At 41.8% G+C, this 22,093-nt stretch overlaps 2 protein-coding genes across 9 annotated transcripts in view; one reads left to right on the top strand and one right to left on the bottom strand.

Annotated features, from left to right (window-relative positions):
• zbtb45 (zinc finger and BTB domain containing 45) overlaps positions 1–7,317 on the bottom strand; it is a 15,785-nt gene extending 8,468 nt beyond the window's left edge. The window contains exons 1-3 of one of the 4 annotated variants that reach the window (XM_046837324.1): positions 7,187–7,317; positions 5,862–6,450; positions 4,657–5,084 (exon numbers count right to left, since the gene is read on the bottom strand). In XM_046837324.1, coding sequence (XP_046693280.1) covers positions 4,657–5,084; positions 5,862–6,450; positions 7,187–7,192 — 1,023 coding nt within the window. In that variant the 5' untranslated portion in view covers positions 7,193–7,317. Of the gene's footprint in view, positions 1–4,656; positions 5,085–5,861; positions 6,451–6,970 lie in introns of all 4 variants that reach the window. The other 3 variants (XM_046837326.1, XM_046837325.1, XM_046837328.1) reach the window with 3 other exon arrangements.
• Positions 7,318–7,561: 244 nt separating this feature from the next.
• Positions 7,562–22,093, top strand: part of zmp:0000001082 (integrin alpha-D) — a 73,665-nt gene continuing 59,133 nt past the window's right edge. For 3 of the 5 annotated variants that reach the window (XM_046837319.1, XM_046837323.1, XM_046837322.1), the window contains exon 1: positions 13,768–13,834. In XM_046837319.1, the coding sequence (XP_046693275.1) occupies positions 13,783–13,834 (52 nt within the window). In that variant the 5' untranslated portion in view covers positions 13,768–13,782. Of the gene's footprint in view, positions 7,676–13,767; positions 13,835–15,264; positions 15,531–22,093 lie in introns of those variants that run through there. The other 2 variants (XM_046837320.1, XM_046837321.1) reach the window with 2 other exon arrangements.

The raw sequence follows: 22,093 nt of genomic DNA on the forward strand, positions 1-22,093 counted from the left end.
ACTTGACCCTGAAAGAGTACTGGAAAGACCACTTCACTATCTATCAGTGCATTCAACTGATAGATACGGCATGGAAGGAAGTCACCATCAGGACTCTCAACTCTGCATGGAAAAAGGTGCTGCCATCAGTCGTTGCAGAGCGAAACTTTGAGGGGTTTGAGCAGGAGGAGAAGGTCATGGACGATATTTTGAGTCTCTGCACAGATCTTCATCTGGAAGTGAATTCGCAAGATGTGGAGGAGTTAGTGTAGTCACATCGAGAGAAACTTACTATTGAGGACTTGAAAGAATTGCAGGAACAAAATGAAAGTTACGCAAGGGGTGAATCACAATTTCAAGGTGATGAGGAGGAGGAACTGATTACACACCCAGTCAGTACAGATGAACTAAAAGAAGCCTTAAAAAAGTGGAGGGATTTGGAAACTTTTTTAGAAAAATTCCATCAAAATAAAGCTGCGTCTTTCTCTATAATAAGTTCAGTCAATGACACTATGATGCCTTACTTTGAAAATCTATTGAAAAAGAGAAAGGTGACTTTAGAAAGATTCTTGAAGCCAATTCCTTTAGCTTCAGGAAAAACATCTACACCCAGTGATGAGCCTCAACCCGGCACTAGTGGAATTAAAAAAATGCGGAGAGAAAAAACTCCTCCTCATAGTTTGCCTACAATCTTCATGAGTGGTGATTCTCCAGAGGCTGATTCTCCTCCTCCTCGCAGTGAGGGCTCATCCTCCTCCAACTAACACCACCACTCAGCCTCCTTCTGCTCACTCCATCAAGCCATCACTGCGACTTAACGAGTAAGTACAGTAATCATTTTGTTTCTTACTCTTGTAAAGTTGTTAATTTATACTTTTACCGAGCCAACACAAAATACCCGCAGAGATCGGGATAATCCGACAAAAGGCAGTCCATAAATAATATCCACGGTGCTTTACGGAGGAAGCCCAATTGTGATGAGCTTAATGTGGGCTGGGCACGCATGCGAAGGAACAGGGCATTCCCTGAAGCACCGAGGTATGACAGCCACCGAAGGGGGCGTGGCAGGGGGATTCCTGACATTTTTAATACGACTAAAAACAGGAAAAAACGGTTAATTATTGGGTATTGGTGGAGTTCGGGATTGGATTAATTGGTTTTCCATTATTTCATATGGAATAATTAAGTCCAGTTTTCGAACATATCGGATTTCGAACGGTTTTATGGGACGAATTAAATTCGATAACCGGGGACCACTGTATATATATATATATATATATATATATATATATATATATATATATATATATATATATATACATATATATGTGTGTGTGTGTGTATTTCTATGTTTTAGTGCGAGTGCATGTATGTATATATATATATATATATATATATATATATATATATATATATATATATATATATATATATATATATATATATATATACAGTGGAACCCGGTTATGTCGATGTCCTAGGGGTCGCCAAAAGCATTGAGGTAACCGATGATGGAGATAAACGAAAATCAAAATGGCGGCAGTATATTAACGTGCTTGAAATTTCTTTATGTACATGATGTGCGTTAATAAATGAGAATGTGCATGCGTGTTTTTGAAGGGTTTTTACACAACAGCGTTGCGCGATTTGTTTGATGAAGGCATGCTATAAAAATACATACAGTACATGTTTATCTGTCAGGAATCCACCTGCCACGCCCCCTTCGGCCCCCTTCAGAGTGTCAGGTGCTTTCTCGGCCGCTTTCTCTGAAACTCCCGGCTTCAATCGCGCACATATGGTGCTCGTTTATCATCATCACCAGCTCCTATTTAAACTTCCACACTCTCACCGTCCGTTATTGTTGGTATATGTTGGTTCACGGCGGTCGTTGTTATCGCTCATGCGTATCCCGGTACGTGTCTTCCCACCAGCTCTCTCTCAACGGCTGTGCTTTTCTTCCCAAAGCCGCGCCGCGCCCCTACTAACACTACTAACACTAGCACTAACTAACAGCAGAGATTCACCAGTATACAATACAACACCTGGAGCAGCTGTAAGACTTGATTTTTCCGCCACTTCTGCGAGTTCTTCTGCGGCTGCACCGAGATAACCGACGTTAAACGGCAAATTTTTCCCCCTTGTGCTCGAGATATTATGGTTCGGCGACATAAAAAAACTAACTGAGAATTTGGCGGTTCCACTTCAAAAACGTCGACTTAATAGTGTTGTCGAGGTAACCGAGGGCAAGATAAGCGGATTCCACTGTATATATATATATATATATATATATATATATATATATATATATATATATATATATATGTGTGTGTGTGTGTATATATATATATATATATATATATATATATACACACACACACACACACACACACACACACACACACACAGGCGATCAAAATTAGAGAACAATGTATAAACAATTGAACAATTGTATATATATATATATATATATATATATATATATATATATACACACATTACAGACCAAAAGTTTGGACACACCTTCTCATTCAAAGAGTTTTCTTTATTTTCATGACTATGAAAATTGTAGAGTCACACTGAAGGCATCAAGGGCTATTTGACCAAGAAGGAGAGTGATGGGTGCTGCGCCAGATGACCTGGCCTCCACAGTCACGGACCTGAACCCAATCGAGATGGTTTAGGGGTGAGCTGGACCGCAGAGTGAAGGCAAAAGGGCCAACAAGTGCCAAGCATCTCTCGGGAACTCCTTCAAGACTGTTGGAAGACCATTTCAGGTGACTACCTCTTGAAGCTCAAGAAGAGAATGCCAAGAGTGTGCAAAGCAGTAATCAAAGCAAAAGGTGGCTACTTTGAAGAACCTACAATATGACATTTTTCAGTTGTTTCACACTTTTTTGTTATGTATATAATTCCATATATAATTCCACATGTGTTCATTCATAGTTTTGATGCCTTCAGTGTGAATCTACAATTTTCATAGTCATGAAAATAAAGAAAACTCTTTGAATGAAAAGGTGTGTCCAAACTTTTGCTCTGTACTGTATATATATGTGTATATATATATATATATATATACACACACAGTGAGGAAAATAAGTATCTAAAAATCTAAGTATCTAATAATCTAAAAAAAAAAATCCAGAAATCACAATATATGATTTTTAAACTATTTATTTGTATGATACAGCTGCAAATAAGTATTTGAACACCTGAGAAAGTCAATGTTAATATTTGGTACAGGAGCCTTTGTTTGCAATTACAGAGGTCAAACGTTTCCTGTAGTTTTCACCAGGTTTACACACACTGCAGGAGGATTTTGGCCTCCTCCACACAGATCTTCTCTAGATCAGTCAGGTTTCTGGCCTGTCGCTGAGAAACACGGAGTTTGAGCTCCTCAAAGATTCTCTATTGGGTTTAGGTCTGGAGACTGGCTAGGCCATGCCAGAACCTTGATATGCTTCTTACAGAGCCACTCCTTGGTTATCCTGGCTGTGTGCTTGGTCATTGTCATGTTGGAAGACCCAGCCTCGACCCATCTTCAATGCTCTAACTGAGGGAAGGAGGTTGTTCCCAAAATCTCGCAATACATGGCCCTGGTCATCCTCTCCTTAATACAGTGCAGTCGCCCTGTCCCATGTGCAGAAAAACACCCCAAAGCATGATGCTACCACCCCATGCTTCACAGTAGGGATGGTGTTCTTGGGATGGTACTCATCATTCTTCTTCCTCCAAACACGTTTAGTGGAATTATGACCCAAAAGTTCTATTTTGGTCTCATCTGACCACATGACTTTCTCCCATGACTCCTCTGGATCATCCAAATGGTCATTGGCAAACTTAAGACGTGCCTGGACATGTGCTGGTTTAAGCAGGGGAACCTTCCGTGCCATGCATGATTTCAAACCATGACGTCTTAGTGTATTACCAACAGTAACCTTGGAAGCGGTGGTCCCAGCTCTTTTCAGGTCATTGACCAGCTCCTCCCGTGTAGTTCTGGGCTGATTTCTCACCTTCCTTAGGATCATTGAGACCCCACGGTGAGATCTTGCATGGAGCCCCAGTCCGAGGAGATTGACAGTCATGTTTAGCTTCTTCCATTTTCTAATGATTGCTCCAACAGTGGACCTTTTTCACCAAGCTGCTTGGCAATTTCCCGTAGCCCTTTCCAGCCTTGTGGAGGTGTACAATTTTGTCTCTAGTGTCTTTGGACAGCTCTTTGGTCTTAGCCATGTTAGTAGTTGGATTCTTACTGATTGTATGGGGTGGACAGGTGTCTTTATGCAGCTAATGACCTCAAACAGGTGCATCTAATTTAGGATAATAAATGTAGTGGAGGTGGACATTTTAAAGGCAGACTAACAGGTCTTTGAGGGTCAGAATTCTAGCTGATAGACAGGTGTTCAAATACTTATTTGCAGCTGTATCATACAAAAAAATAGTTTAAAAATCATATATTGTGATTTCTGGATTTTTTTTTTTTTAGATTATGTCTCTCACAGTGGACATGCACCTACGATGACAATTTCAGACCCTCCATGATTTCTAAGTGGGAGAACTTGCAAAATAGCAGGGTGTTCAAATACTTATTTTCCTCACTGTATGTGTGTGTGTGTGTGTGTGTGTGTGTGTAATTGTGTGTATGTGTGTGTGTGTGTGTGTGTGTATATATGTGTGTACCTGTAATCGTAGCGGTTGTCTCTGTTTGCGACTATGTCCCGCCCCCCTCTCTCTCTCTCCATCCCTCCCTCTGTCCTCCAGCTCCTCCCCCTCACTAAACCTCTCCATCCCCACAGGCAGCTCCTCAGCCACACCCACAAACCCTCCCCCACTGCCCCGTAGAGCGTCTCTCCCCATTGGTCCAGGGTTGTTGATGGGGGTGTGTCCTGTCTCAGGCCTGTTCGGATTCTGGTTCTGCACGTTGCTTCTCTCAGCATTCTGGTTCAGCATGTAACTCTGGATCTCCTGAGGACAGCTCACTGGCTTCAGAGAGGCTCCGCCCCCTGATGCACCGAGCCCATCCCCCCTGCACATCAAATCACTGAGGGGGGGCATCATCCTGCCCACTCCACCCGCTTCCAGAGAGGCTGCCTCCCCCTGCCCTGCCCCTGTAACAACCAACCACACAGCATGAGAGGCTTTTACCCCAGAGTCACAAGTCTGTCTTCTGTCTGACTTTCATCTGCCTGTCTGTCTGTCTGTCTGTCTGTACTACCCGTCTGTCTGTGTGCTACCTGTCTGTCTGTGTGCTACCTGTCTGACTGTCTGTGTTACTTGTCTGTGTGTGCTACCTGTCTGAGTATCTGTCTGTCTGTCTGTGTGCCACCTGTCTGTCTGTCCGTCTGTTACATGTCTGTATGTGCGCTACCTTTCTGTCTGTCTGTGTTACTTCTCTGTGTGCTACCTGTCTGACTATCTGTGTGCCACCTGTCTGTCTGTGTGCTGCCTGTCTGACTGTGTGCTACCTGTCTGTCTGTGTGCTACCTGTCTGTCTGTGTGCTACCTATCTTTATGTGCGCTACCTGCCTGTCTGCCTGTCTGCCTGTCTGTCTGTGTGCTACCTGTCTGTATAAGCGCTACATTTCTGTCTGTCTGTCTGTGTTACTTCTCTGTGTGTGCTACCTGTCTAACTATCTGTGTGCCACCTGTCTGTCTGTCTGTCTGTCTGTCTGTGCCACCTGTCTGTCTGTGTGCCACCTGTCTGTCTGTGTGCCACCTGTCTGTCTGTGTGCCACCTGTCTGTCTGCCTGTCTGTCTGTCTGTGTGCTACCTGTCTGTCTGTGTGCTTCCTATCTTTATGTGCGCTACCTTTCTGTCTGTCTTTGTGCCACCTGCCTGTCTGTCTATCTGTCTGTATGTGTGCTACCTGTCTGACTGTGTGTTACCTGTCTGCAGTCCTGCTTGATGTGAGATAAAGTGTGCGCTTGACTGCTCGGTGCTTTCTGATGTGACTTCTCCACACTCCTCCATGGTGTATCCAAACCCAGGCATGGCTCCTCCCACGGCCCCACCCTCCTCCGTGCTCCGGCTCTTGGCGGCGGCTGCGGCGGCTGCTGCTGCTGCGGCCCGTTTTTGGTTGGCAGAGGCAGAGATGATTTGCGTGCACTCGTCGATGACGCTCTTGATCTGCAGGATGCTGGCGGCGGTGAGCATGCGCAGGGCCTGAGAGCGCAGCAGCACCATAGAGCCGCTGTACAGGAAGTCCACCAGCTGCAGCACGGCGTCGGCCGGCACCAGGGGCGGAACGCTGATCTCCGAGTGGCCCAGCAGCAGTTTGTCCTGGAAAAACGGACTACCGGCCGCCAGCACGCAGGCGTGAGCACGCAGAGACGCGTCCTGGATCCGCACAGTCACGTCGCAAAACACACCGTCACGTCGCTGAGAACGCAGAGACTCTAACACACACTCACTCGCATTCTGCAGACGGATGTAATGCACGGAGTCCGAGCCGCACGCTGCCATGACCACACCTGACTGAGACACACACACACAAACACACACACACACACAGTCCTGATGTCTAAATAATAGTTTTTTTTCACAAATTCATCATCAGTCAAGATCAGGAGTTTGGCCCAGATGCAGTCATGCCAGCCCAAGCCATGACCCTACCACCACCATGCTTCACCTGTCACCTGGTAAGTTATGGGTCAGATCCTTTTCTTATCTATACATTGCCCTTTCCATCACTTTCACAGAGGTTCATTATATTCTAGAACTTTTGAGACTGTAAGAGGTGGACAGCTGTTGCCCCTCCCCCTGACTGCCCCGGTTTTACCCTCCAGGTGTTTTGTAGATAGTGAGATCAGAGCACTGAGACCAGAACACAGCGTTTCATAAACATCTCAAAACTGCATTATTTACAGAAAATCAGAAGACTGAAGTAAATCATGTATAAAATCTATCAGTAAAAACTACACTCGAGGAAACACACACACACACACACACACACACACACACACACACACACACACACAGTGGATGCAACACGTACCTAAAGAGCGCGCACGCACACACACACACACACGCGATGAGGAGGGATGAAGGTTCTGACCTCTCACTCAGAGGAACCTGGAGATGTTCCTGATGTTCCCGGACTCAGTGTTAATGTTCCCGCAACGGCCTGTCAGCTTCTACACACACACACACACACACACACACACACACACACTCAGGTCACACTGACACTGTGCTGATCCTCTTTACTCACGCGCATGTTCGAGTCTGCGGCTTTGTGAATTTGCGGGATTGAAGCGCGAGCGCACAACAGCGCTTTATTCTCCCGATTACTGTCTTTATTTAGCGCTGACACACAGCTGCAGCGGAAACTACGGCAAGCACAGAGGGACACACACACACACACACACACACACACACACACACACACACACACACACACGGGTGGGAGAGGGCAAAATAAAGTCCCCAACACACACACACACACACACACACACACACACACACACACACACACACACACACACACACACACACGGGTGGGGAAAATAAAGTCCCCAACACGCACACACACACACACACACACACACACACACACACACACACACACACACACAAGGGGTGGGGGAAAAATAAAAGTCCCCAACACGCACACACACACACACACACACACACACGCGCGCACGCACGCAGCTGTTCTGCAGCTTCTGGAGGATGGCGCTGATTTTCATGCTGCTTTTTGGTGAGAACCACATTGTAATTTATTTATGTATAATTATTCTATAAATATTTTCTCTGTTTATATTTAAAAGTAAAAGTTTATAACATGACCGGGACATGTACAACTTTTCCTTTTTTTATGATTTTTTTCTTAATCCATTTTTTAACCAAACAGTATCAGAACATTATATAATCACTTTTCCCTTTTTGCACTGAAATACATATATTTGTTCTTTTACTTTATTACTTTATAAGCAAAAGCAACCTGAAAGATAAAGAGATACAATATACATCCTATTATTATTATTATTATTATTATTATTATTATTACTATATTATTATTATTATTATTATATTATTATTATTATTATTATTATATTATTATTATTATTATTATTATATTATATTATATTATATTATTATTATTATTATTATTATTATTATTATTATTATTATTATATTATTATTATTATTATTATTATTATTATTATTATTATTATATTATTATTATTATTATTATTATTATTATTATTATTATTATTTGTCCCACAGTGGGGACATTTCCATTACTGCAGTAAAGAGAAACACACAGCAGAGACACACAGAACACATCTGTACAGTACAGTGTATAAACACTCCCAACACATGACACTGTGTAATACTGCACAAATTTTGTTTATCAGTTAGAACCCAATTTCTTTTTTTTCTGTCAAACTATTGCTCTGTCAATCCGTCTATCTCTTCTATCTCTTCTATCTCTTCTATCTCTTCTATCTCTTCCCAGCTTTAGTCTCCTGTTCCTCATGAGCACCAGACTCGCTTATAGGATAAAACACATACATATCATCTGTCAACATACAACAGCAGTTAAATAAAGTGTGAATAAAATATGATGTTGATTAAATGAGCATTTGATCACTTCTGCAGTCACAAACTGAGAAAAAGCCAGTGCTTTTTTGTGTTATTTTTCCCTTTGGCTAAAATAATAAAACAAAAAAAAGATATTTTAAAATATATAATAATAATAATAATAATAATAATAAACCTTTATTTGATGGCAAGGCACATTTAGGTGGGCAAAACTCCCCCATGCTGCCCACCCTGCTGCTAATATTAGATTTTTATTGATCTACATTGTAACGAACACAACACTGGTAACGATCACTATAATAAAGAAAAGAAACTGACACTGTGTGTGTGTAGTGTGAAGTGTGTAGTGTAATGTGTGGTGTGTAGTGTGTGTAGTGTGTAGTGTGGTGTGTGTAGTTTAGTGTGTAGTGTAATGTGTGGTGTGTGGTGTGTGTACTGTGTAGTGTGGTGTGTGTAGTTTAGTGTGTAGTGTAATGTGTGTGTGTGTGTGTGTACTGTGTAGTGTGTGTGTGTAGTTTAGTGTGTAGTGTAGTCTGTGTAGTGGTTTGTAGTGTAATGTGTATAGTGTCTGTGAAGTGTAGTGTGTATAGTTTTGTGTAGCTTGTGTATTGTGTAGTGTATTTTTGTAGTGTGTATTGCTTGTGTAGTGTGTGTGTGTGTGTGTGTGTGTGTGTGTGTGTGTGTGGTGTGTGTGTGTGTGTGTAGTTTAGTGTGTAGTGTAGTCTGTGTAGTGGTTTGTAGTGTAATGTGTATAGTGTCTGTGAAGTGTAGTGTGTATAGTTTTGTGTAGCTTGTGTATTGTGTAGTGTATTTTTGTAGTGTGTATTGCTTGTGTAGTGTGTGTGTGTGTGTGTGTGTGTGTGTGTGTGTGTGTGTGTAGTGTAGTGGCTTGTGTAGTGTGTAGTGTACTGTGTGTATAGTGTGATGTTTGCAGTGCATGTAATAAAGTGGGTCATTGTGTTGCTGATTGTTGAATGAGATTTCATTTTATTTTATACACTTTATCAAACCAGATTTAATTTTAAGCTTTTTGATTATTTTGTGGACAAAGTTTGCTTTAACTGCACATTTTTGTTAAATATGATTTATTTGTTCGACTTCTTCTTCTTCTTCTTTTTCTGTCATCTGCTCCCATTAGATGTCTCCACAGCTGATCATCCGTCTCCATACCCCCGTCCTCTACATCTGCCTCTTTCACACCAACTACCTGCATGTCTTCCCTCACCACATCCATAAACCTCCTCCTTGTTCTTCCTCTTTTCCTCCACATTCTCATCACTCTCAACGAACATCTCAACATCTTCAGCTCTGCTACCTCCAGCTCCACCTCCTGTCTTTTACTCAATGCCACTGTCTCTAATCCATACAACATCTCAGGTCTCACCACAGTCCTATAAACTTTCCTTTCACTCTCACAGATACTCTTCTATCACAAATCACTCCTGCTATCACTCTTCTCCACCCACTCCACCCTGCCTGCACTCTTTTCTTCACTTCTCTAACACACTCTCCATTACTCTGCACTGTTGACCCCAGGTACCTGAACTCCTCCACCTTCTCCACCTCTTCTCCCTGCAACCACATCACTCCACTGCCCTCCCTCTCATTCACACACATGTACTCTGTCTTACTCCTACTGACTTTCATTCCCCTTCTCTCCAGCGCATATCTCCACCTCTCCAGGATCTTCTCAACCTGCTCCCTACTCTCACCACAAATCACAATATCATCCACAAACATCATAGTCCACAGAGACTTCTGTCTGACCTTCAACCTGTCCATCACCACTGCAAACAGGAAAGGGCTCAGAGCCGATCCTTGATGCTGTTCTACCTCCACCTTGAACCAGTCTGTCGTTCCTACTGCACACTTCACTGCTGTCACACTGTCCTCATACATGTCCTGCACCACCCTCACATACAGTGTTGGGCAGTAACGTGTTACTGTAATGCAGTTACTTTTGACAGTAACTAATACTGTAATGCGTTTTTAAATAAAGTATATTCTGGGTTTATCATGTTTTTGTTCACTCCAGAATTCCAGATGTGCTCTTTTAGATTCTTCACCATTAATGTAGAAAAACATCAAAACAAGGACTGAAGAAGAAGGTGTCTCCAAACTCCTGACTACTACTGTAATGTGTGTATGTATGTGTGTGTGTGTGTATGTATGTGTGTATATATACAGTTTTGTGCAAAGGTTTTAGGCAGTTGAGAAGAAATTGACTGCATGTATGTGTGTGCGTGTGTGCGCGTGTGTAGTTCCTTAAATCTGTATTAAGTATTGTTATGATGTGCGTGTGCAGTGTTGGTCAGTAATGCGTTACTGTGATGAAGTTACTTTTGACAGTAACTAATGCTGTAATGCGTTAGTTTTAAATAAAGTAACTCGGTTAGCGTATGGTTCGTTACCCGTTACTTTTATAAATGAATGAATTTGGGCTGAAGTGTAGACTACAGTCTGACCTGTTTACAGCAGAGACGCATTGTAGGATTGGTGGATGAACCACTGTATACATGAAGAAGACGCACTGTGGGCGTGTCTCTGTTTATTCAGGTCTGTGTGGCAGTAACGGCGAGTCGAGGCGAAGTGGAAATATGCTCATTATTTCACTTTAGTTGAGCATAAAGACAAAAACCTTTAAGTTAAATGTAAGCTGTGTCTTTCTGGTTCGAAGCTCGTATCTACTGCGATAAACAGCAACTCCAACCTGTTGAAGCTCCTCCAGGACCTCCATGCTAGAAGCTATGCGCTAACCCGGTGTTCTGTTCTACATTGTTGATAGTTTTCATACTTCAGCTGTGAAAGGAACATGTTTAAGAGCTCAACACAATAGCAGAAGCCACTTTAGTGTTTGATTGTGAATATATTATTCAGCTTATTTTGTTGTTTATTTCAGAAATCCTTGTGATATATTCAGTGTGTGCTGCTCTGACTTTAATAAAATAGTGTTTATAAATGACTTTGTGTTTAAGTCAGTTTTGTGTTTGTAGACCATAACACATAAAAGGGCATTAATGAGAACATTAAAGAACGTCTTTTAAAACAGGGACTGAAAAGTTACTTTTAACAGTAACGCATTACTTTTTGGTGTAAACAATCAACAAAGTAACGGAGTTACTTCTTGAATGAAGTAACGAGTAACTGTAACTAGTTACTATTTCTTAGTACCTAGCACAACACTGCTCACATACTTCTCTGACACACCAGACTTCCTCATACAACACCACAACTCCTCTCTCCACCCTGTCATACGCTTTCTCTAAATCCACAAATACACAATGCAACTCCTTCTGTCCTTCTCTATTCTTCTCCATTAACATTCTCAAAGCAAATAATGCGTCTGTGGTGCTCTTTCTTAGCATAAAACCATACTGTTGCTCACAAATGGTCACCTCTTCTCTCAGCCTGGCTTCCACTACTCTTTCCCATAACTTTATGGTGTGACTGATCAACTTAATTTTCCTGTAATTACTGCAGGTCTGCACATCTCCCTTATTCTTAAAGATCAGTACCAGCACACTCCTTCTCCATTCCTCAGGCATCTTCTCACCTTCCAGAATCTTGTTAAACAATCTTGTTACAAAAACTCCACTGCCATCTCACCTAAACATCTCTATGCTTCTACCGGTATGTCATCTGGTCCAACCGTCTTTCCACTCTTCATCCTCTTAATCACTGCTCTCACTTCCTCCTTACTAATCCTATCCACTTCCTGCTTCACATCTCCACATCATCCAACCTTCTCTCTCTCTGATTTTCCTCATTCATCAGCTGCTCAAAATCCTCCCTCCACCTTCTCAACACACTCTCCTCACTAGTCAACACATTTCCTCTCCATCCTTTATTGCTCTAACTTGCAGTACATCCTTCCCAGCTCGGTTCCTCTGCCTGGACAATCGCTACAAATCCTTTTCTCCTTCCTCAGTGTCCAACCTCTTATACAGCTCCTCATATGCCTTTTCCTTGGCTTTCGCCACATCCCTCTTTACCTGCTGCTGCATCTCCTTGTTCTCCTGCCTACTTTTCTCATCATTCTGTCAATCCCCGTTATGTTTCTCCAACCTCTTTCTCCTTCTGCTCTCCTGCACTTCCTCGTTCCACCACTACGTCTCTTTGTCTTCCTTTCTATTTCCACATGTTACACCAAGTACCTTTCTAGCTGTCTCCCTCATCACTTCTGCAGTAGTTCCACAAACATCCAGCACCTCTTCCACCGAGCTCCTGTCTGACCTCTTCCCTGTTGGATGAAATCTGCTAATTAGACTGTAGATCTCGGAGTTGAATTCACTGAGGAATTCTGATTCACTATTTGTAGGTTGGATTAAGTTTGATCAGATTGCTGAGCTTTTGGTTTGTTCTGTGGGACTGTTGGGATTTGTTTAAGAAGACAGAGATCTGATAAGAAGGTCTGAGGTCTGACAGTGAAAGTATGTGTGAAGAACGGATCCATGTCAGGACCTGCATAATCACTACATCACCAGGAGAGCAGAATATTGTGTATGTAGTGTCCTAATGAGTCCGCCATGTGCTGTTGTTCTGCATGTGCAGGCCCAGGCCTTGACAGAGCAGCACTGATTAAGCTCAGGTTATTTGTATGAGTATCTTTAATATCCGACTCTGAACCTGTTCCAGTACTAAAGTCTTATTATAGCAGTACAGTAGTATAGCACTTACACTACATTCCCTTGTGCCTGGAAACTGCTGCTTTCTGTGTGGAGTTGCTTGAACTGTTTCTCCTTACAGGAAGGCAGAGGTGGATGAAGTACACAAACCATTCTTCTCTAAATGTTCTGCTTGATGTTGAACTGATGCTGAACTGTTGAATATGTTGGTGATCAGTAGATGCACCGAGCGCCGATCAGATCACGTGTAAAACACAGCGTGCGCTCGATCCTGATTGGAGACTCGCTACGTTTCACCAGTTACGTTTTTATTCTCATTAATAAAACGGAACGACTGATTTCACTTTTTACTTTTCACTACATTTAGTTACTATTCAATATTTACTTCAGTACTGGACAACAGTGCAGGAATGTGATTCTGATCATCATCACAGTTTAGTGCATTCTGTTCAGTTTAAACCAGACGTGTTCGATCCTTTTATAACTACTAAATAATGATTCATTATCAGTCTGTTCAGGTTTTAATGAAGATAGTCACATTTCTCTGTATCCAGAAGTGACTTTTTATGTTTGACCTGCAAAATAATGATTCCCTGATTGCTGATGTTTTCAGGAACTCTTTTTAAAAGTGCAAATGGAACAAGCGCATTTTCAGGCCCTGCTCCAAGTTCAGGTCCTACCCAAAGGCAAGTGACTAAAATGGAGATTAATGCAGGTCCCAGATGTGCCACAGAACACACTTTATATCCGCGTGTGTTATTGGCTATTACCAAAGCTCAAGTATCTCAAGTGATCTCTGTGACAGCATCTGTGTGTTCATCTTTTTTTTAATGTTGTAGTTTGAGCAGTGATTAGGAGAAAAAAAAACTTAAAAAGTACAAGGAAAACAAAAGGAAAAATTTGAGAGGAAGTGACAGGAAGGGTGTAAATGTGAGTCCCAAACAGAGGGATTTCCTTCAGTTAATCTCCCTTCCCTCTGTCTCAGCCTTTATTACCCACAAAACATCTCACATCCACCATATATTACTGCAGACTCTTTATAATAGCTTTATAGCATTTACTAGATGCCTCCTTATCCAGAGGAACTTACACTTTTCTTATTCATACACTGAGCAGTCGAGGCTTTGGGGCCTTGCTCAGGGGCCCAGCAGTGACAGCGTGGCAGTGCAGACGACAGGAGTCCAAACAGCATTTAACACTTCAGGTTTAATTTTTTACATTGATCAGAGTGAAGTTGTACAGTTCAGTGTCTAAGATCAAGATGGGTCATAATGAACATGTACACTTCAGCATCTTAGTTCAGTAGTCTTACAGCTGGTTCACATAGTGTTTCATGATAAACTGCTTTTAGAAACTTACCAGGAGTTTAAAAACAATATGATTCCTTATTTAATTAGTACCAATACTTTAAGAGTAACAGCAGTAGTTTTGAATGTTCAACAATAGGGGTCAATGTCCTTCTATGGCACATTGAGTGTGTGCCGATTTTTTTTCTTCTCACGTGTCCTTCATGGTAATGAAACTAGAGGCATGGTGGCAGATACAGGTGCTCTTGCCGACTGCCTACAGCTTGTAGAGAAAGAAGATGCATGAAGTAACATATGGCATTCTTTCATATTATATTGCTGAAAGTCAGGGCAAACCATGACACTTAATATGACACTAGTATTCTCCTCAAATATAATTTAAATGTGTGATTTATTTTGTGATAAATTGTAGCTGTATTGAGTCTATAAATATTTAATATGTGGTTTCAAATATAGAATTGGATTCATTAAAAAGAGTTTTTAATTATAAATAAAACAAGAATAAGAGAAAAAATAGGGGAATATTCTGGTTCTCATGGTTACTGGTTTTCAAACCAATGTTTATTTAAACAAATCTAATAATCTCATCAGCAGCAACAGTTTTATTATTTTTAAATTCGCTTGACAGCTGACAAAATATATTTTATAATAATTTTTTTAATTTAAATATTTATTTGATTTCAGTTTTACTTTAAACAGTTCTCTGTTTCAGCAGACAGCAAACGCTGGGGGTTTATTAATAAATCAAAAAAGTTCTTGTCAGCCAATGTGCACTTCCGTTAATCCCACTTCCGCTGCCGGTGCGGTGCCAACTTGCTACCGGCGCGGTGGCCATCTTCCTGGTGTCTAAATAAACATCAACTCTTTTTATCCCTCGCCAAATTGTCTCCGGCTCCATGTTTGTTTGAGACCTTCCTGCCCTTATTTTTATGTTCGTTTTTGGATCTTGTTTTTTTCGGACTCTTGTTTTGCGCGCATGCAACCAGCAGTTTTTCTGCTTAGTTTTTTTGCCGGCTCTCGGATTCTCAGACTGTATTTCAGACAGTGCTCCTTCTTTTCTCCTCTTGGTCTCCAGGTTTGTGTTTTGGTTATTTTTCTTTTCTGTTCTTGGACTCTTTCTCTCCTATTTGAGGGGTTCATAAGTTTCTGGACATTTGGAAGTTTTGCTCTACCCCGTTCTCAAAAAAGTTTTCCTAATATCAATTCAATTCAATTCATTTTTATTTGTATTGCGCTTTTAACAATGAATATTGTCTCAAAGCAGCCTTACACAGATAATGTGGTGATTAAAAGTGAATATGTTATTTATAAGTAAGTTTGTCCCTGATAAACAAGCCGGTGGCGACTGTGGCAAGGAAAAACTCCCCGATGACCCAAATAGACCGACACCTGCTGGAGTACCGTGCAAAACGCCTTCCCACTCGTGGCCGTCCTACCACCGTTAAACACCCCCCTGCGATACCGCCACTCCAGAGCCCCACTCTCCGCCCAATCCTATGGAGATCAGCCGCTGACACACATCCCCAACAGAAAAGGAGAGGCTTGTGTCTCTACCTTGGGGAGGCTGGACACATGGCAGTGTCCTATCTAATCAATGGTCAGGTTTATCGCTGATGGAAAGGCCCACGCTGAGCTAAATCCTTACTGCCCTCTCCAAACTACTCCTGGACATCCGCATCCTCTCTGGGGGGCAGGAGAAACAGCTTGTGGATTTTGTGGACTCAGGAGCAGACTCAGTATTTTTGGATCAGGATCTTGTTCAGCAGCTAATGATTGAGACCAAACTCTTGCTGGCAACCCTTCAAGTTTGGGCTCTTGACGGCCATCCGCTTTATCAAGCAATATGTCGCACCAAACCCATCCGGGTCATCATTGCCAATAAACATCAGGAGTGGCTATCCTTTTTGGTCATTTCTTCCCCTCACACCCCGGTCATGTTTGGTTTTACCTGGCTGCAGAAACACAACCCCCGCTGGACTGGTCCATTGTTAAGTCAAGTCAAAGTCAGGTCAAATATATTTATAGAGCACATTTGAGAACAACAGCTGTTGGCCAAAGTGCTGTACAGAATTTAAGCATATAAAAAAATACAAAATACAAAAGTCAACATAGGACACGGCAACAGATATTACACTACAGTTATGCCAGTGTGCTTACTTATTTATTTACTGTTGTGCGTATGTTGGTGCAGTTCTTATATAAGGTGGCAACTTGTTCCCTAACTGTGGAGCAGCCACTTAAAAGGCACAATCTCCTTTCGATTTCAAGCATGTCCTTGGAACACTCAACTGAAGACTACTAGTTAAACGAAGTTCCCTAGAGAGATTACATTGGAACAGAAGTAGATCGGAGATATAGGATGGTGCCCGTCCATGGAGACCCTTATAAACAAACAACAGTGTTTTAAAATCAATACGGAATTTAACTGGAAGCCAGTGAAGAGAAATCAACACTGGTGAAATATGTTCCCTCTTCATTGTTCCAGTTAACAATCGAGCAGCAGCATTTTGGACAAATCGAAGACGAGACAATAGAGACTGTGAAACACCTAAATACAGTACATTACAATAATCTAATCGGGATGAAATAAAAGCATGTATTACAGTCTCCATGTCTCTTGATGTTAAGAATGACTTCATATTTGCAATATTCTTTAGCTGATTAAAAAACAACTTCTAACCACAGCATTAATCTGTTTATCAAAAGTCAAGGAAGAGTCAAAATTAATGCCTAAGTTTCTGGCATGTGAATGATTATCAAACAGAGGTCCCAGTTTACTGGCCACTACCTCTATAGAAGCAGGGGAGCCAAAGATTAAGACCTCAGTCTTAGACTCATTTAACTGAAGTAAGTTGGCAGACAATCGGACAGATACTGTAAACTGGAGACATCCTTTGGGTACTCGGGAACAGAACACTGAGTATCATCTGCGTAACAGTGGTGCAATGAAACATTGTGCCTCCTAAATATAGCATACAAAGGAAGCATGTCTTAAGTAAATAGAACAGGACCCAAAATTGAGCCCTGCAGGACCCCATACAAAACTGGTGCACAAGATGATGAATATTTGCCAGTCTCTACAGAGAGATCTTTTAAATAGGATACAAAACAATCTAAAACACATCTTTGAATCCCAATTTGCTCGTTCAGCTATCTGCCACAGCTTCTCTTGAGACCTTGTACCTCGGTTCCATTCCCCATTTATTGCGACCTAGAACTCGTGTTCAGCAATGCCCGAGCTTCCTCCTTACCTAATCATCGGCATTATAAATGTGTCATTGACCTTCTATTCAGGTCCTCACCCACCCGGGAGTGGTTGTATCACCTGTCAGGCCCCAAGCAAAGCACCATGACATGACTGTCTAGGAAAAGGCCCAAACCCTCTTCAAAGAAGCAGCTACAAAGGTTCCTGGGATTTTAACAGCAGTTTATTCAAGGTTACAGTTCAAACACCTCAACCCTCAACAGTCTCGCTGGGGTCTTCGGCAGATTCAATTTCTCCCTTTCTTACCACCTGGCATCTAGGAACTGAAAGCATGATGCTCTTTCCTTCCTTATGAGGAAGGAGATCCTACCTCAATACCCATACTTCCTCCTTCTGTTACCATGGGAGCCCTGGACCTAGACCTTGAGGAAAGGGTTAAACTTGCCACTGCGAACCAAACTGTTCCTGAAGGTTGCCCTACTAAGAGACTTTTTGTTCTCGAGCAACTGCAATCCCAAGTCCTCCAGTGGTATCTTACCATACCTGTTTAGCCATACAGGTATTCCCCGTACTCTAACACTCTGGTTCTACCTGTGCTTAACATAAGAACACCAAAGGCCACCCGGTGGGTTCCACCCCCAAACCAATGGCCAGACCGAGGGGATTAATCAGGATTTAGAGACAGGACTCCGTATCCTTTGTGCCCAACTTGATATTAAATGTACATGTCGTATCGAAATAAAAGTTTTGAATCGTGACAACACTAGTTTGGTAGACATACTATGCTTGGGGTGAGATGTGTTTTTTATAATTTTCTCACTTTCTGTAAGTAGCACTTCCGGTGGCAGTTTTTGATGGAAGGAAGTTGAACACCAGTGTGCATGTATCAAGTTTTCTGATCTGAGACAGTACAGTTACTGCCCTGCTTTTGATGGTACAGCAGTAAAAGTTTAGTAGGACCTGGACGGATACATTTCTTGAAAATGTACAGACACTGTTGTGCTTTCTTAATAAGGATTGAGGTGTTGAGTGCCCAGGAAAAGTCCTCAGAGGTATAGATATCTAGGGACTAGTCACATTCTCCACCTCAGCCCCCTTTAAAATAAATTGATGAGCCCTCCTTGCTCTCCAGTTATCCACAATGAGTTCTTCCATCTTCTGGGTGTTGAATGTAAGCTTGCTATTGCCACACCACACTGTTAGGTGCTCAAACTCTTCCCTGTGGGCCATCCCATCATCATTACTGATCAGACCTACTACTGTGGTGCAAACTCAATTATGGAGATGTACAATTTTACAGTCATGGGTAAAGAGGGAGTAGAGGATTGGGCTCAGTACACAGCCTTGTGGTACACCAGTATTCAGGATGAGGGTGGAGGAGCTGTGTTTTTTAACTGAACAGACTATGGTCTGTTAGTAAGGAAGTCCAAATGCAGAGAGAGATGCTGACGCCAAGATCATTAAGCTTGATGATCAGCTTGGACGAGATGAGAGAGTTGAGTGCAGAATTGAAGCCAATGATTCCTGGCATCCAGTCATAGGTGTTTCTGTTGTTCACTTGAGTTAGGGCCAAGTAAACATCTAAGGTAATAGCATCCTCAGTTGACCTGTTGGTTATGTAGGCAAACTGAAATGGTCTAGTATGGGGCAGAAGTGGTTAAGATTGTTGTAACAGACTATTTTGGTACTGCTATAATGGTAGCTGTCTTGAATCTTGTGGGGAAAACTGCCTGGGACAAGGTGAATTTGTTGGTTGAAAGTCCTCAGAAACTTTTTACCTTTTTCTTATGTTATGTGATTGTTATGCCCATGAGTGACAATTCTGACAGTATAAGGGGTACATCACTAGGAGAGTAAAGAGCTCAAATTATTACCCATATTGAGCTCACAATTGCTTACCAAATGAGGGGGGCCCTTTTGAGGTACACAGGGTGAGTCAGAGGCAATGACTATGAGGTAAGGTGAAAGGATAGAGGTAAGGTGCAGCAGATTATTCGCCATTAAATTCTTTAACCCAAGGGAAAAGGTAGTTCTTGTGGCTTTGGTGATGGTTGTTCCAGTAAGTAAGGAGCTCGTCTGGTTTGTGAATAAAGGGCAGAGCCAAGAAAATGTCAGCCAGTGTTCTCTCCTTCAGTGACTGGAGGCAAAGCTAAAGGAAGAAGGTGAGAGGTATGGGCAAGAGAAATGCAAGCATTTAGTCAGGAGGTGTTCCTGATGTGAAGGAGCAGATCTTCAGGGGATCATGGATATCGAGTGTTTGGTGAACTGTGTTTTGTGTAAAATAAAATCACAGACACAAAAGTATAGAAAAAACGAAAAATAAAGAACTCTCTGAGTTGCCTCCACATTCCTTGAGGGAAAAGGAAAAGGAGCAGGAACAACACTTTTAAACTCTGCTAACATTTAGGTGCTAACCAATGGCAAGTGATGGAACTTGGACTCATTTCAGATCGCACTGCATTTTAAACAGTCATGATTCAATATTGGAAATCACTGCATGGGTTTATTATAATATACAGGTTTTCTTGTATATTTGAGCAAGACAATGCAAACTGCATACTGCACCTATTACAATAACATGACTTCGTAGAAACAGAGTCTGGGTGCTGAACTGACCTGACTGCAGTCTAGACCTTTCACTATTTAAAACGTTTGGTGCATCATGAAACGAAAAATGCAACAAAGAAAACCCAGAACTTATTAGCATATAGAATCCTGTATCAGACACACATGGGACAACATTCCTTTACCAAAACTTCAGCAACTGCTCTCCTCAGTTCCCAGATGTACACAGACAGAAGTTGGATATATATTAAACAGTTGATATGATTTCTATGTTTTTATTGTGAATGAAATATGGGTTTATGAGATTTGCAAAACATTGCATTTGTTTTATTTACATTTTGCCACGTGTCCCATTTTTGGAATTGGAGTTGAAGGGGTATTTCAGTTTGATATGGAGTGTTTGATGAACTGGGATTTTTGGATGCTGTCGTCTCCTCACTCTCACACGTTCACTCAGGTTTGTTGATGGTGGTGTGGTGGGTCGTCTCTTATCCCAGAGATCCTCATGTCTGTGTTTCCTTCTGCTTCTCCATTTTAGTTCTGCTGCTACAGTGAGTCTTGTTCCTACTTTCACCCTGATCACACTGTACTGTATTTACCTTTTATACAACAATAAGGAGATTTAATAATCCATATCTCTCTCTCCCTCTCTCTGTCATGATTTGCCTTTTGTCACTCGCTTGTTTCCATCAAATATCCCTATTTGTCCCCATGTTGTTTTTACCTGTGCTCTTGTCAGTTTGTTCTGTGTCATTTGTGTGTCTCTAGCTGTGTGTATTTGTGAAGCTGAAGCAGAGACTCCATGTGCGGATTTCGGCCAACAGTTCCCTCTGGTGGTTTGGTAGGGACATAACAGCTGGAGCTGTTAGAGTATTTAAGTTCTCCATCTGTGTTATTTGGTTGTTAACATTAGCCACGCTTGCATGTACGCTCAGATTAAAGAGATTCGGTGGGCTGCTTACATGAGACATGAGTTATCTAGTCCAATATAGTGTTTACATGTGACCGCGCTTTCAATCGTAATGACTTTGTGACATGCTCACATTAGCCTCTGTCCTGTTTGCTGGAACACGGAGTTCCATTTTTCTTATGCGCGCTGTTTTTATGCAAAGTGTTGCTCCTAAAGCAACAGCACAAATTTGTGAGAAGATACTTGCTGGAAGGTCTGAGGAAAAGATGCTTACAGGTAGCCGAGTTTTTTGGTACAGTGCGTCTATACAGAGCATCTTATCACCTCTCCCTCTTCAAAAATTGCAAAAGCATGTGGACGAAGGTCTGTAGTGAGGACTGGTGGGAGCAGGTTGTATTGCTGGAGTTTAGTGACCTGGATCGGAAACTAAAAACTTCAGTCTTCCACATTTTTGGATTTGTTCGATGATGTGGTCTGCGGCAGCTTCTTTACATTTTTCAGAAACTATTGTGAACAATTCCTTTTTGATGACCCCTGACCTCTTAACATGATGACGTAGACACAAAGTAATCGGTATGGCAGAATTTCTTAAAGTTTTTTCAACCCCTCTGAAACCTTTACAATGTCATTCGTTCCAGGCATTTTTATTCCTATTGAGGAGTCTATGTGGAGCATTTTCATTCCGATTGGACTTTTAAACCGATTACAATGCTCCATGTAAACACATCTATTGTGTGGTCTACCTTTTGTCTGTGTTTTGTCTCCAACCCTGTCTAAAGGTTTTGCTGTGTTCTCCTTCGTTGAAGCGAAGACACTGAGAATTTTTACATTAATTCTGACAAGAACGATGTGTTTTATTTTTGGTCTGTTTTTTGTGGATTTCTACACTTTGTCCACTTGTGAATTTTATTTTTGTCCTTTGATATTGACACTGTATTTTGTGTTTGCACTCAAACAG

The sequence above is a fragment of the Silurus meridionalis genome, chromosome 24, assembly GCF_014805685.1.
Source record: "Silurus meridionalis isolate SWU-2019-XX chromosome 24, ASM1480568v1, whole genome shotgun sequence".
Lineage (NCBI taxonomy): Eukaryota > Metazoa > Chordata > Actinopteri > Siluriformes > Siluridae > Silurus > Silurus meridionalis.